Genomic DNA, 14,161 nt, shown 5'->3' with positions numbered 1-14,161 from the left:
ACCCCATGGAAGTGACAGGGATATCATCAGAGTGCAGCGGCCCCTAAATATGATCCCTAGCCCCTTCTCAGGGTCCGTGGGTGCATGGGAAGCAGTCCTAGGCCACTCAAGACACAAATGAAAGAAACAACCCTACCCCATTCCACTGAAGTCTGAGCCACTGGCCTATTGCACTTATTTGTTCTTTTTTCCCCAATCATTTCATTTAGGAAAGCCTGAAGAAGGGGTTTAAGTGATTCTCCTTTTTTTCCTCCCAGATTTTACTTATTTATTTGACAGAGAGGCAGGCAGAGAGAGAGAGGAAGAAGCAAGATCCCTGATGAGCAGAGAGCCCAATGCAGGGCTCCATCCCAGGACCCTGGGATCATGACCTGAGCCGAAGGCAGATGCTTAACCCACTGAACCACCCAGGCGCCCCTTAAGTGATTTTCCAAAGTATCCTCTGTCCTCATGGACCTTCCTTAGCAAGATTCATCATATTAAGTATTTCAAGAAAGACCGGTTTCTTGCTGAATAAAAAGAGCTTGATGATAGAGTGGTTATTTGTGTTTGCCTTCTCCACAGGACTTGCTACGGCCTGCCAAGTATCTCTGCTAACAAATTCAGTCTTGTTAGACATACCGCGATGACCATATATTGACCTATTCCTCGAATTGCGCCTTCCCTCAGGGAAACTGGTCAGAGAGAGCCTGATCAGGGACTCAATCAGAGAGGGAAACTGGTCAGAGAGAGCCTGATCAGGGACTCAATCAGAAATTCTCAAATTTTCAAGAGGCTTTAACGTTGTCTTTTACTCAAAGTTCATTTTCTTCCCCCCCATGAGTCTTTATGAATCACAATCCCCCCTACTCACCTAAGAATTAATTTCAAATAAATCATTATGACTAACTCCGGTTTACCTCTGGAATCTGCCAATGCGAGATATGAAATCAAGAGGCTGAGGGAACTGGAAAGTCTTATAAAAGCCTTTCCAAGATCCTCATCAAGGTTGCATTTCGTTTTTCTTCTTGGATGGTGTAATAAAACTAAAGACTCACTAGACAGGGCTGGTAAGCTGCAGGAATATGAGCTTTCAATTAAAAGGATAATAACAAAAAAAATGTAAGTCACTGATAAATGTTCAGGATGTTCTGTGACCTCCTGTCTGTCATTTGTGTACATCTGAAGTCATGTGAGGAAGGTCATCACAAAATAAGCAAGATGGGCCCCCTGGTTGCTCAGCTGGTTGGGCATCTGCCTTCAGCTCAGATCATGATCCCAGGGTCATGGGATCGAATGCCGCATCAGGTTTTTTGTTCAGTGGGAGCTTGCTTCTCCCTCTGCCTCTCACCACGCCCCAACCATGCACGCGCTCGCACTCTCTCTTTCTCTCTCTCTCTGACAGGTAAGAAGAATTACTTCTGAACAGAAAGAAAATTCAGAACTTTTAAATTCAATGAACATCTTTTACCTAAGTGTGTTTAATTATGTAAGTGACAGTATTGCCTTAGGAGAACATATTTTCTTATAAATATTTTATATTAGTAAGAATATATATTTATAAAAATGTATCATATTTATGTTCACTTAAATGCTTTACTCTGATATTCCCTTACTAGGCTTCTTGCCTTTTTTTAATGATTTTATTTATTTATTTGACACAGAGAGAGAGCACAGCAGATGGGAGGGTCAGAGGCAGAAGCAGATTACCTGCTGATCAGGGAGCCCGATGCAGGGACTTGATTCCAAGACCCTGGGATCGTGACCTGAGCCAAAGGCAGACACTTAATCGACTGAGCCACCTAGGCCATACTCTGCTTGTGCTCTCGCCCTCTCTCTCTTAAATAAATAATCTTTTTTTAAAAAATGACTCTGAAGGATCTAAAGACGTCTTATTCCTTTACAAAGCATCCTACTTCCATCCAAATTAAAAGACCTGTGAGTGGATAGTATGTCGGGGGACAAAGAACAATGAGGATACCTCATATCATCTCCTTCGACCAATCCTCACTTTCTCCCTCCACTAGTAAAACCAACTACAGACGCTATGTCCAATCTTCTTCCTTCTTCTACCACCTCAACAGTTCCTCTCTTCTAATGTGGCAGAATAAGCCAAATGATTCTGTTCATGATCTGGGCACCCTTGATTCCCGGTCCACATCTCCAGTCGTGACTTTCTTTCTGAAAACACATCCCAAGATTCTACCTGCCTGGTGGGCATCACCATACAGATGTCCCAACCCACGTTCCAAGGCTTCATGTGTCCAAACAAACATCACCAACCTCTATCCCCAGTGTTGCTCCTTGCTCCATGCTTCTGGGTTTTGCAAACACATCACCATCCTTGGAACCACAAAGTGAATGAAAACCTCAACCACAGAGTGAGCTCTGAGGCAATCAGTTAAGATTTAGATGAAGCAAATTACCTCTCTAAACCTGTTTCTTTTTCTGTAAACGCTAACAATGACCTACTTTAGATGGTCGTTGGGGGATTAAATGAGATAATGATCAAGTAGATACTTTTATCATTAGATATTCCCCTTCCTCATTCTCTATATTTAACTGTTGGTCAAGGCCTATCAAGTCTGCCAACCAAATGTCTCTAAAATCTTTCCTCTGTTTCCTATTCCTACCATCACTGTCTTTGTTTGTTCTAACCAGAATAATTGCAAAATTCTTGGGACTAGTCACCTTGCTCCCTTCCCTCTCCCAACTGCTTGCCCATAAGCTCTATGAGATGGAGGTCTTCTTACCAAAACCCAGCACAGTGCCTGGCACAGAGTAGATAATTCAACAGACACTTCTTGGCCATGGTGACTGACCCCAGATTCATCATCCAGACGCAATGGGGCTACATACCAAGAAAACCTCAATCTCATGAGCACTGAAGGAAGTCCTTTGCATACTGCCTCATCAAACCTTGTACTCAGAGGCCCACGGTCCACAAATTTTTCTGTTTCTCCCCCGTCGAACCCACTGTGGTATTAACATGGACGCAATGGGCCCAGACAAGTCATTACTAAGGAAAAAATTTATTCAGCATTGGTCGAAACTCCTGAGATGTGTTAAACAATAAGTAGGTAGAAAATAGAACATGCGTATGTCAAACATATAAAGAAAGAGATGGAAAGACCAGGAGATAATTAATTTTCCATATGTATTAAATATATATGAGGCACCTGGTCTCTGAATATTCATGATGCACTAAATATACAAAAGCAGTAAATATTCATGAGTACTCAGTATTCATGAGGCCTTAATTCGGCCACTCATTCATTGGTGACACCCATTCTGGCCCCATGTGTCCTTTCCCCAAGAAACAAACAAAACCCATGACTATTCAGCAGGCTTACTGGTGAGCTACAGCTGTGGCCAGCCCACTTATCCACTTGTCTCTCCAACAGTGTGAACACCAAACGAACACCTGACTCCCCTCCACCATGCCTCTATTAAGCTATCCGTGAAGAAGAACCCCTGACCTGCCCCCAAGTATCCATGTATACCTAGGACCAAACAAATTAGTCCATCCCTCCCCTCCCCTACACCCCAACACTGACCCCTCATGCTCATCCAGAACCACTCACCACAACCTCTGGCAGCTCTCTGCCAGAAAATTCTTCTTACCGACCTAAATTCTGACCCCCTAGATCCTAGCATTGAGGATACAGAAAATTAGGTCACCCTTCCTCCCCATAGCAGCCCTTCAGGTTCCTGAGGACATTAACCAGGCAAACTGGAGTCTTCCCTTTATGGACAAATATCCTTTCACTCTTCTGCCTCACACACAAATTTTCAGTCCTTTTACCACCATGGTTGCTGTCCCCTGAATGCATCCAGATCTCAGCACTGTCCCAAGTGAAGGACTCAGAGCACAAACAGAAGAGATCAGTCATCTCCCCTGATCTCCATGGACAAAGGTGACTGGCATACGGGGGTGAAGGAGCAATGACCCTCTGTTCCTGAAGAATCATCAAAGTCTCAAGAGAATAGGTATGAGGAGAGGGTGGCCAAAGCCAACAGCAGCAAATTCAAGAAAGAAGAAAAGAATACAGATCTGGAAGGGGCAGTGGACAACAGCCTCCTCTCTTTGCCTGGAAAGTGTTGTGAAGGCAGTAATATGGTCATAGTGAAAAGACCAGATACACAGGAAAAGTCTGGTCCAACTAGAGCAATGCCTGACAGAAAACAAATATGCTGTACAAGAGTGAGTGAAATGGCCCATGGAGAGGTGTTGGGGGGTAAAAAGGAGGGAAGTCACTATCAACGACCAGAAGCTACCAGCATGTTTATGTTCATTGTCACCAACAAGTTAGATACCTAAGCGGTACACAGTATTTTCTGAAAAGCTAGAGAAAGACAGTATACAAAGGCAGGCATCGGAAGTAAGAGAAGCATAACTCTGCTTTAAATAGATACCTTGAGGCATTCCACTATTTTTCAACTCTGGTTCGTTTACTTGAATTGTGTCATCTTCAAGGTAGAAGTAGATTTTATAGCGTCTTATTCTGTAGTTTTCTTGGCTTTTATCAGGTACTTCATCTTCTAAATAGGCATCAAAAGATAATACCTGTTGGAATCATAATTAGAAACTAAGAAATGAAAAAATTTCAGCAAACTCAGAATCAATACAGCTTTTGCCTGCATACTTGTTAATTTAAAAGCAAAAAGCTGAGATTTTTACAAAGACATTTTACACATCAGCTCTGAGAACAGACACACAATCTAAGTTACCATATATAAAGATTATATTTGCATCACTGCCTAGTTAGAATAAGGAAATGATATTCAAACCACAAATCCATCATTCAGTTCTACTATAAACTGATCTAGTTTCTGGCTTCGGAATTTCACAATAGGATTCTAGATGTAGGTTGCGGTAGGCTCCCCCCTTAGCCATGGTTTTACATCCTGCAGTTTCAGATACCGGCAGTCAGCTGGGTCCAGAAGCAGATGACCCTCCCTCTGCCATATGTTCAGGTCAAAAGGAGCCTATCACTAGGGCACCTGGGTCGCTGCTTTCAGCTCAGGTCATGATCCCAGGGTCCTGGGATGGAGCCCTGCATCAGGCTCCCTGCTCAGTGGGGAGTCTGCTTCTCTCTCTTACTCTGCCCCTCCCCCACACACACTCCTGCCCTGTCTCTCTCCCCCTCAAATAAATAAAAAAAAATCTTTAAAAAAAATAGGAGCCTACCACTACATCACAATGCTTACACCATCCACCTCACTTCATCTCATGTAGGTGTTTCATCATCTTATGTCATCACAAGAAGAAGGGTGAGTACCGTAAGACATTTTGAGGGAGAGACCAAGTTCACATAACTTATTACAGTACATTGTTATAATGGTTTTTTTATTACTTATTATTATTAATCTCTTACCATGCTTATTTTACCAATTGATCTTCATCATAGGTATGTATGCATAAGAAAAAAAACAGTGTATATAGGGTTCAGTATTACTTATGGTTTCAGGCATCCACTGGGGGTTTTGGAACATATAGCCCATGGATGGGAGGGTACTACTATACAGAGAAGATAATATTCTTTCTGAATATTCCCTCAATAGGTAGATCTGAAATTCTTTCAGTGCGCTGGAGAGCCCACCTTAAACTTCTTCAGGAAATTCAAAGAGCCTAGCTTAATGCCAGCGAGTCTCATCTTACACTGTGTATGTGCTGGGGGGCAGGGGGAGGGGAGTGTTGGAGAGGGACTCAGGTGGCAGAGGTGGTTTCTCAAGTAATTACAGTAAAAATCAGGGTTGCTCAGTTAGCTGAGTGGCTGACTCTTGATTTGAGCTCAAGTTATGATTCCAGGGTCGTGAGATGGTGCCCCACATTGAGTCCCATGTCGGGCTCTGCGTTCATTGGGGAGTCTACTTCTCTCCTTCTCCCTCTCCCCCTCCTCCTGCTCATGCCCTCCATTTCTCATTCTTTCTCTCTCAAATCATTATATCTTTAAAAAAACAAAATGAAGTAGAATAAAAATCAGAGATCATCAAAAACAATTCTTTAACCATTTTGGAAAACTGGGCCTCTCAGTAAGTATAACACAGCCCATTTTTCTTCCAGGTGAGATAGATTTCTTAGGCTTAGGTGCCATGTTGTATGAGTAATACTTATCTTAACTATTGGAATCACTCTCAACATAGCAACCCGATCATGCTTTCAAGCATGCTTTGGGACACATGTTCCTTCAGATCTCCATTTTAATATTCCCTCTACACTCATTTTTTTAATCAATTTTTGTAATTAGAGTTGCAAAAATTAATGGTGTATATGATCTAATACTATAGTAATTCAACATGGACAATGTCCTATATACAAGTCAGTCTGTTTGGTATCATCTACCCTCTCAGGGTGCTAAGTTACCCTAATTAGGAATATATGCTCCAGGAGTAGCAAATTTCTATCAGAAGCCCACACTTCAGAAGCGGCTGACAAAATGCCTCAGTAATTTATATTTGATCAACACAGGAAATGTTGTTAATTACCACATAGAATGTGAGAAATGAGTTGTACTTAAATGACTATATTCAAAAATGAATGGATCAGTTAAAAAGGAGGCACCGTCTTTATTATAATAGGTTCTAAGAATCTAGTGAACCCAGAAATCTCTTCCCTTTCAAAATGGCACCTTTGACTTAATTCCAAAATGGTCCTGTGTTTAGTTGTTTTCTTGGAAAATTCAACAGGCCTGCCTCCAGTTAGAAGGTGAGCTAAACCCATTTCTAAAATGCTGTCCTATTTGTGTTGAGTGAGTATTTCTGGTAAGATGCTGTTGGATGGATATAGGGTTTCCTTCGGGGGTGATGAAAATGTCTTGGAACTGGTTAGAAGTGATGGTTACACAACACTGTGAATATATTAGATGGTATTAAATTGCACACTTTAAAATGGCTAATGATTGATTTTATGTTATGTCAATTTTGCCTCAATTAATAACAAAGATGTTGGGGTGCCTGAGAGGCTCAGATGGTTGAGTGTCCGACTCTCAATTTTGGCTAACATCATGATCTTGTTTGGGATCCTGAGATGGAACCCTTTGTAGGGCTCCTTGCTCAGCAGGGAGTCTGCTTGAGGATTCTCTCCCCCCTCCCCTTGCTTCTCCCCTTACTCTCATTTCCTCTCGTGCTCTCTCTCTCTCCAATAAATAAATAAATCTTTAAAAGAAAAAGATGTCGGACACTGAATTGTGCTGGACATATTAAAATGGCAAATTCTGTATCTCAATTTTTAAAAAGTAAAGGAGAAAAAAAATACTGGAAGACCTAAAAGGGCAAAAGAGCTGGAGCTTCTCTGAGCTTGCAGTAAAGGGAGTGACAGGGAGCAAAACAGGCCATTCCAGAATGTGCCACTTTGGCCTGTGGGTTATTTCAACCTGAAGACAACTGGGGCCCAGCAGACTCCAGATGAACTTTTTACCTCCCCCTTAACTGCTTCCAAGAATTTAGATAGGAACCCTGTACCAGCAAACAAGCTGTTACCAGAGAAAACTTTTTCTCTCAGAAAGACTTATCTGGATGGCATGGCAAACATTTGCTTACCAAACATTTGCTCTTCTCATATTGTCAATTGTCTTCCTCCTCTTTGAAGTCTCAGACCCCCTACACCTTCTTCCTTAGTTCTGGATGGTAGACAAGCCTCAGTTACCTGACTGCCTGAGTCTCCACATCTCTGTGGGGCTCCCATAATCAATTTTTTTTTCTCTTGTTGACCTATCTTATGGCAATCTAATCATTAAACCAGACAAAGAATCTGGATTCTGCCCCCTTAGATTCCATCTGAAACTTTTTTTTTAATATTTTTTTGCTTTGTAGTTGGATAGGAAAGCATGGAGGGAATATTCATCACTTTCACCTACCTCTATATATTGAATATCATTGGTATAAATTTGTGAATGAGCAAACTGGCATAGATTAGTTGACAACACTGTCATTTACATAATCATTAAATATTTAACAGTCAAATAACACGGTAAAAGAGAATAAAGGATGCTAAATAAAAAGGAAGAGAGAATAAAAGACATTATTTTAGGCTGGGCTTCAATGGAAGAGGGATGGACTGCTATTTCATGTTCTGGTCCCCCAAGAACACAGGGCCACCAGACTCCAGCATGAAAACTGAAGGACAGCAGAATTTGTCAACACCAAAATACACCTCTTTGGCATGACAATTATTTTAGACTCATTATTTTAAAAAAACAAAAAACAAAAACTGCAAACACAGGAGCAGCTCTGAAAACAAAGCTTCTGTAAGAGACATTTACATTTATGCAGGAAATCTCCATCTGTAAGGTTGTCTCCCTCTCTGGACCCAGAATAAAAGACCCTAAATCTCTAGGAAGGCCTATCAAAGGAGAAGACAACAACTTAAATCTGCATAACCAGGGCACCTGGTGGCTCAGCTGGCTGAGCAGCTGACTCCTGATTACGGCTCGGGTCCTGATTTCACAGATGGTGAGACCTAGCCCCAACTAGGGCTCTGCACTCAGTGGGGAATCTGCTGGAGATTCTCTCCCTCTGCCCTCCTCCCCCGCAACTTGCGCTCACTAGCTCCCTTTCTCAAATAAATAAGTAAGTCTTTTTAAAAGCTACATAACAACTTTACCCTTATTTACTGTGTGCCTTTTCTGGTAACCTCCTGTAACTGACTCCCCACCCTAAGCGCCTTTTGTTTTCATGGTATTTAAGGTGGGGGCTTGGGCCATCTTGAGGAGCTACTCAGTTTTCTTGGGCCTCCTCCAAGTGTACACTTTCTTAAGCTTTTGTTTGTTTTTTTTTTCTCCTGCTAATCTCTTTATTACAGGGGTGTCTTGGCTAAGAACCTAGAAGGTGGAGGGAATAGGACTTTTCCTCCCCTACAAAAGGCAGAGAGCAAGTCAGGAGCAGAAGAGACTAAAAGATAGAAAAGGAAGAGAGCGAACTGTAAAATGTAGCGAAGTAAAGTAGAATACCAAGGAAAAGACACCAAATAGGTTAAAAGTGATCTCACCCAGATAAAACACCTCATCACAGAGGAACGCGAAGTACCAGAGTCTTCGGAGAAGAGGACCTAAAATAAAAACCTGCTAGAAATAACAATTTATAGAAACATAATTATGATACAGGGTTTCATCATAATTTATGATGTCAAGCAGAGATTAGATAAATAAGGTCCTACAGGATGTAATTGGCTGTAATTTTCTTGGAAACGGAATGTAAATATCAGTTGGCAGAGCATGTGATCGTCAGTTCCCCACAGGCTTCTGCAAGCCCTACTGTTATTATACAAGGTTACCTGCCTGAGCCCCCAAGGCAATTTGAATATCTGATGCTAGCCTAGAGGATATAAAATCTGAAATCAATTAGTTTTAAATAATAGATACATGGCATTTCTTCATTATAAAGGAAACATTGGAAATGTTAAGATTTTGGAAATCAGGATCTTCTTACAACAAAAGGCAGAAGGAGCTCAGAGCAGCCAGGAGTGTGTTCCAGCTGCTGAGCTCCTGGTTCTAACTTGATGTCAAGTGTAAATTTTGCCTGGCGGGGAAAGAGTTAATCCTATTTCGTGTCAATTGAGCTGCTCACTTTGCATTGCATATCCCAAATAGCTGGATTTTAACATCGATTTGGATTCCTAATTTCCACTTAAATTGTTTTCAGAATGATTATTGTCTGATGCAGCCCTGCCACACAAAATAATTGCGTGTAGAAGATTGTCCGTCACAGGCTACGCAATGCAATCCCGAGGCAAAAGCCGGAGCCGAATCGTTCTAAATGAATCAGAGAATTTTTAAAGGTGGTGAGGTTGGTGTGACCAATGCATGAGTCATAAAGTCTGGATTACTCAGAAACTCAACATCGAAGTGTCAAAAATTTACAGCTGAATTTCGAGAGAAACTGTCAGGAAAGAGATGAAACACCAGTAATGTTCAATAAGGCTCAACAGTCTATAAAGAGACCAGCATCACTAGTCTAAGTTGAAAATGATGCTTGGGTTCTGTTTGATGAAAAATGCTCAGACAAATCATGGGGTCCTAAAGAAGAAGGTATATAATAGTACAGATAAATGCATAGCTGTTAAAGGTTGGTAGACAATACAAATTCTATACATTTCATGTGGTGGTGTTTGTTCTTCCTGCAAGAGCTGTGATTAAGCCAGTGATTTCTTTTACGATTATAGAGTCTTAGAATTAAGAATATAAACTGTAAGAGATCTGGTACTGCATATAAAGGATGGCTCCCTTATACATGGCAATGAAATATTTATAGAAATTTATTATGCAGGAAGAGAAACAGAATATGACACCCCCCAAAAAATGCTTCTTTGGCCTAAGACTTACCTTAAACTGATTCATTTTAAGAAACAGCTCTCAAATAAATAGTTTAAAAAAAAAAAAGGCAGCAGACCTGCTCTGATATCCAAGTAAAAGTGACCCATCAGTAAGAGACATATACAGGTATAAGGGGGATCTCCATTTGTAAGGGTGTCTCCTCCTCTGTACCCAGAAATAGATGAGCAACAAACACCTCTAGAAACTCCAATCAGAGGAGAAGGCAGGGACTTAAGTCTGCAAAACAACGCTACCCCTGTGTACTGTGCTTTGCCTGATAACCTCCCCCCCATTTCCTCAGCCTCCCAGCCCCCCACTCCCACAACGACTGACTCTCCACCCCCAATACCCTCTTCCCCATCTTTAGCTGGAGATGGTATTTAAGGCACTGGCTTGGGCCATTTGTTCCTCCGTTTTCCTGCGTCTCTCCCATGTACACAAAAAGTATACAGGTTACTAAACTACTTTTTGGTTTTTTTTCTTGTTATTCTGGGTTGTATTACAGGGGCATCTTAGCTCAAGCACCTAGACGGGTAAAGGGAAAATGATTTTTCCTCCCCTACACAAGCTAATTCACAAAAAATTCTAATAAATTGGACAGAGAGAAATTATGTAAGTTCTAGTCACAAATCACAAATACAACTAGAAATGTATTATGGAAGTATAAACAGAAATTCTCACTAATGATTATTGTGCTAAAGGTAAATTTTAAAATACAAATACTAAGGGACACCTGGGTGACTCAGTACATTGGGCAGCTGCCTTGGGCGCAGGTCATGATCCCAAGGTCCTGGGATGGAGTCCCGCATGGGGTTCCCTGCTCAGTGGGGAGCCTGCTTCTCTCTTTGCCTCCTCTGCCTGCCACTCTGCCTCCCTGTACTCTCCCTCTCTCTGACAAATAAATAAAATAAAAATAAAAATGCTAAGTATAGAACCTAATAAAATTTAAAGATGTACAAACCTATAAAACTTAGGTAAATCCATCATCTTGGGTGAGCTACTGGGTTTAGATGATTACATAAAAGAACTTAGCATTGAAGAGAGCTTACTCAGTTCAATGTTCTAACTCAGCTATTCTCAGCCTTGGCTCTGCATTATGAAATAAGAAAAAAAGAAAAAGAAAGAGAGACAGAGAGAGAAAGAACAAATGAACCAGACCCAAGCCCAAGTAAATTGAATCGGAAACTTAGAAAAAAAAAAAAAAAAAGGAAGCAGCAGAAGAAGATAATGGTGACAACAACCAGACCCAAGCTTAAATGAATTAAATTAGAATCTTGAGGGCAGGTAATGATGAGGAGAACAAAGGCAAAAGAAATGAAGATAAAATTAAATCTCACGACTTGCAGTCTATTGAAAAATACTTGAAACAGGCGGAGTGTGACATTCCTCCAGGAACTCACAACTGCCTTAACACTCGGGCTTTGCTTCTGTTCTGCTCATGAGTGACATCATACAATAATTGTCTTTCTCTGCACTGAACATAACAAAAAGGTTTAAAACAAAAAACAAAAAAATCACTAATGTTTTGCTACAGGCAAAAAGCAACCTTAGCCTGACAATAACCAGACCTCCAGGATCTTCTAAGTCTTCTCTAACATATGAAAATCCTTCCAGAAACATCCTTTATCTCTGCACACACACGCCCAACTTACAAGTAAATCATAGACTGTTCCCCACAACCCCAGTGCAGCTTTTCCTGCCCATAAGTCCTGTCCCCCTGCTTTAATCAAAATACCTTTTTTCCACCAAAAATGACCCTTCCCCAGCCCACATCGCATTAGGTCGGAGGGGCATTTTTTTTTTAAGAGCAACCCAGGTAATTCTGAAATGCAGTCAAGAGTTTTGATTCCATGAGCAATGAACTGAGCAAAACTTTTCAGAAGTGTAAAAATTTGTCATAAAGAACACAAGTAAAAAACAAACAGGATAAGAGCATAAATAGAAGAACTTGAAAGGAAAAAAAAAGCAACTACAATGCATAGATCCAAGAGCTTCTTTAATAAATAAGATAAAATTCTAGCAAAGATAATCAAGAAAGTATAAATTCAGAAAGAAGAGATGGTATAACATAAAAATTTAATAAATTATAAGATATAAATCATCTTAAAATATCATGCAAGCTTTTATGAAAATAACTTTTAGGGGCGCCTGGGTGGCTTAGTTGGTTAAGCGGCTGCCTTTGGCTCAGGTCATGATCCCAGGGTCCTGGGATCCAGCCCCACATCAGGCGCCCTGCTCAGCGGATAGCCTCTCCCTCTGCCTACTGCTCTACGTACTTGCACTCTCTATCTCTGTGTCAAATAAGAAATAAATAAATAAACCTTTAAAAAATAGTAATAGATTTTAAAACCCCAATTAGTTGGGGCACCGGGATGGCTCAGTGGGTTAAAGCCTCTGCCTTCGGCTCAGGTCATGATCCCAGAGTCCTGGGATAGAGCCCTGCATTGGGCTCTCTGCTCAGCGGGGAGTCTGCTCCAACCCCCCCCACCGACCCCCGCTCTCTGCCTGCCTCTCTGCCTACTTGTGATCTCTGTCTGTCAAATGAATAAAATCTTTAAAAAATAAATAAAAATAAAACCCCAATTAGTGATTTTTGTAAAAACTGTGAATTATCAAAACGCAATGAATGAACCATAACCAAGTAAGAAGTGGAAAAAAAATTACCAAAGAATTGTCTCAACAAAAACCTCCAGCCTGGATGATTTACGAATGGATTCTTTCTAACTTTCAAGGAAAAGAAAATTACCCCATTACACAACTCCCCTGGATACCCGAACAGATGGAAAGCCACAAAGTGAATTCCAATGCCTGACAGACCATTAAAAAAGTCAACTATGGAACAGGAGTCCTCACCTCAGCTACCCATGAGAATCACCTACAGATAAAACTGTTGCTTGGGCGGTATCCACACCCACACACAGTGAAATCCGAATCTTTCAGGGCAGGTCCAAGAATACTGATTTTTATAGCTCCCCAGGGGATAGGAGTGTGCAAGCTTGCTCCAGACTATTTCACTACTTAGGATGCAAGATACAGGCAAACAGAATTCAATAGCCCTGTAACAATTATAAGCCACCTGCACGAAGGGCAGCATTTTCCTTCCCCATGCATTTTAAAACACAAGAGTGATTCCTTAACAAGACTGAAAAACATCTGCTCTGAAACAATGGCCTAACTATCCGGCATTATAGTCAGGTAAACTGTGCACCTGCTACAATCAGGGATGGAACAAAAATGCCCCTACTGACGACATTATTTAATATCATTTTGAGGAATTCTGGACAATGTCAGAAGGCATGAAATAAAAATACTAGCAAGAAAGAGACCAAAGTACTATAGGCTAATAAAATAATGGCATTAAGCAAAGGCTGGGTACCTAAGAATAAATAAAAGATTTCAGCATGACCACAAATGAATCAAAAATATTCTTAGGGGCACTGTTGGTTAAGCATCTGACCCTTGATCTCAGCTTGGGTCTTGATCTCAGGGTGGTGAGTTTAAGCCCCACCTTGGGCTCCATGCTGGGCGTGGAGTCTACTTAAATTAAAAAAAAATTAAAAAATATTCTCATGTACTAGAACTAACCAGCTGAAAATATGGTGAGAGAGAAGAGTATGTTCACAATAGAATAAAAATTACAGAACACTTAAAAATAGTTGTAATGAAGACTCTGTGACCCATATAAAACCCTACAAACACTCAAAAATAGAGATGAACTTGACAAATAGTGGAATATATTCTGGATAAGCAGACTAAAATAACATATTTGAAGTTCATTGGTGTTTTGGAGGTATTTGAAAAAAAAATAATTCTAGGTCCACCTGATAAAATAAACAAGTCTGCCTATTAAAGAAAATAATACAAAGTCA

General features: G+C 40.8%; 1 protein-coding gene across 11 annotated transcripts in view; it reads right to left on the bottom strand.

Moving 5' to 3' along the window:
• The window catches only part of EFHC2 (EF-hand domain containing 2), a 246,184-nt gene that overhangs the window by 167,405 nt on the left and 64,618 nt on the right, over positions 1 to 14,161 (bottom strand). For all 11 annotated transcript variants that reach the window (XM_082718226.1, XM_082718232.1, XM_082718231.1 and 8 more), the window contains one exon: positions 4,396 to 4,546. In XM_082718226.1, the coding sequence (XP_082574352.1) occupies positions 4,396 to 4,546 (151 nt within the window). The remainder of the gene's footprint in view (positions 1 to 4,395; positions 4,547 to 14,161) is intronic.

This window comes from Mustela nivalis (assembly GCF_964662115.1).
Source record: "Mustela nivalis genome assembly, chromosome: X".
Taxonomy (NCBI): domain Eukaryota; kingdom Metazoa; phylum Chordata; class Mammalia; order Carnivora; family Mustelidae; genus Mustela; species Mustela nivalis.
This window is presented reverse-complemented; position numbering and strand designations above follow the sequence as displayed.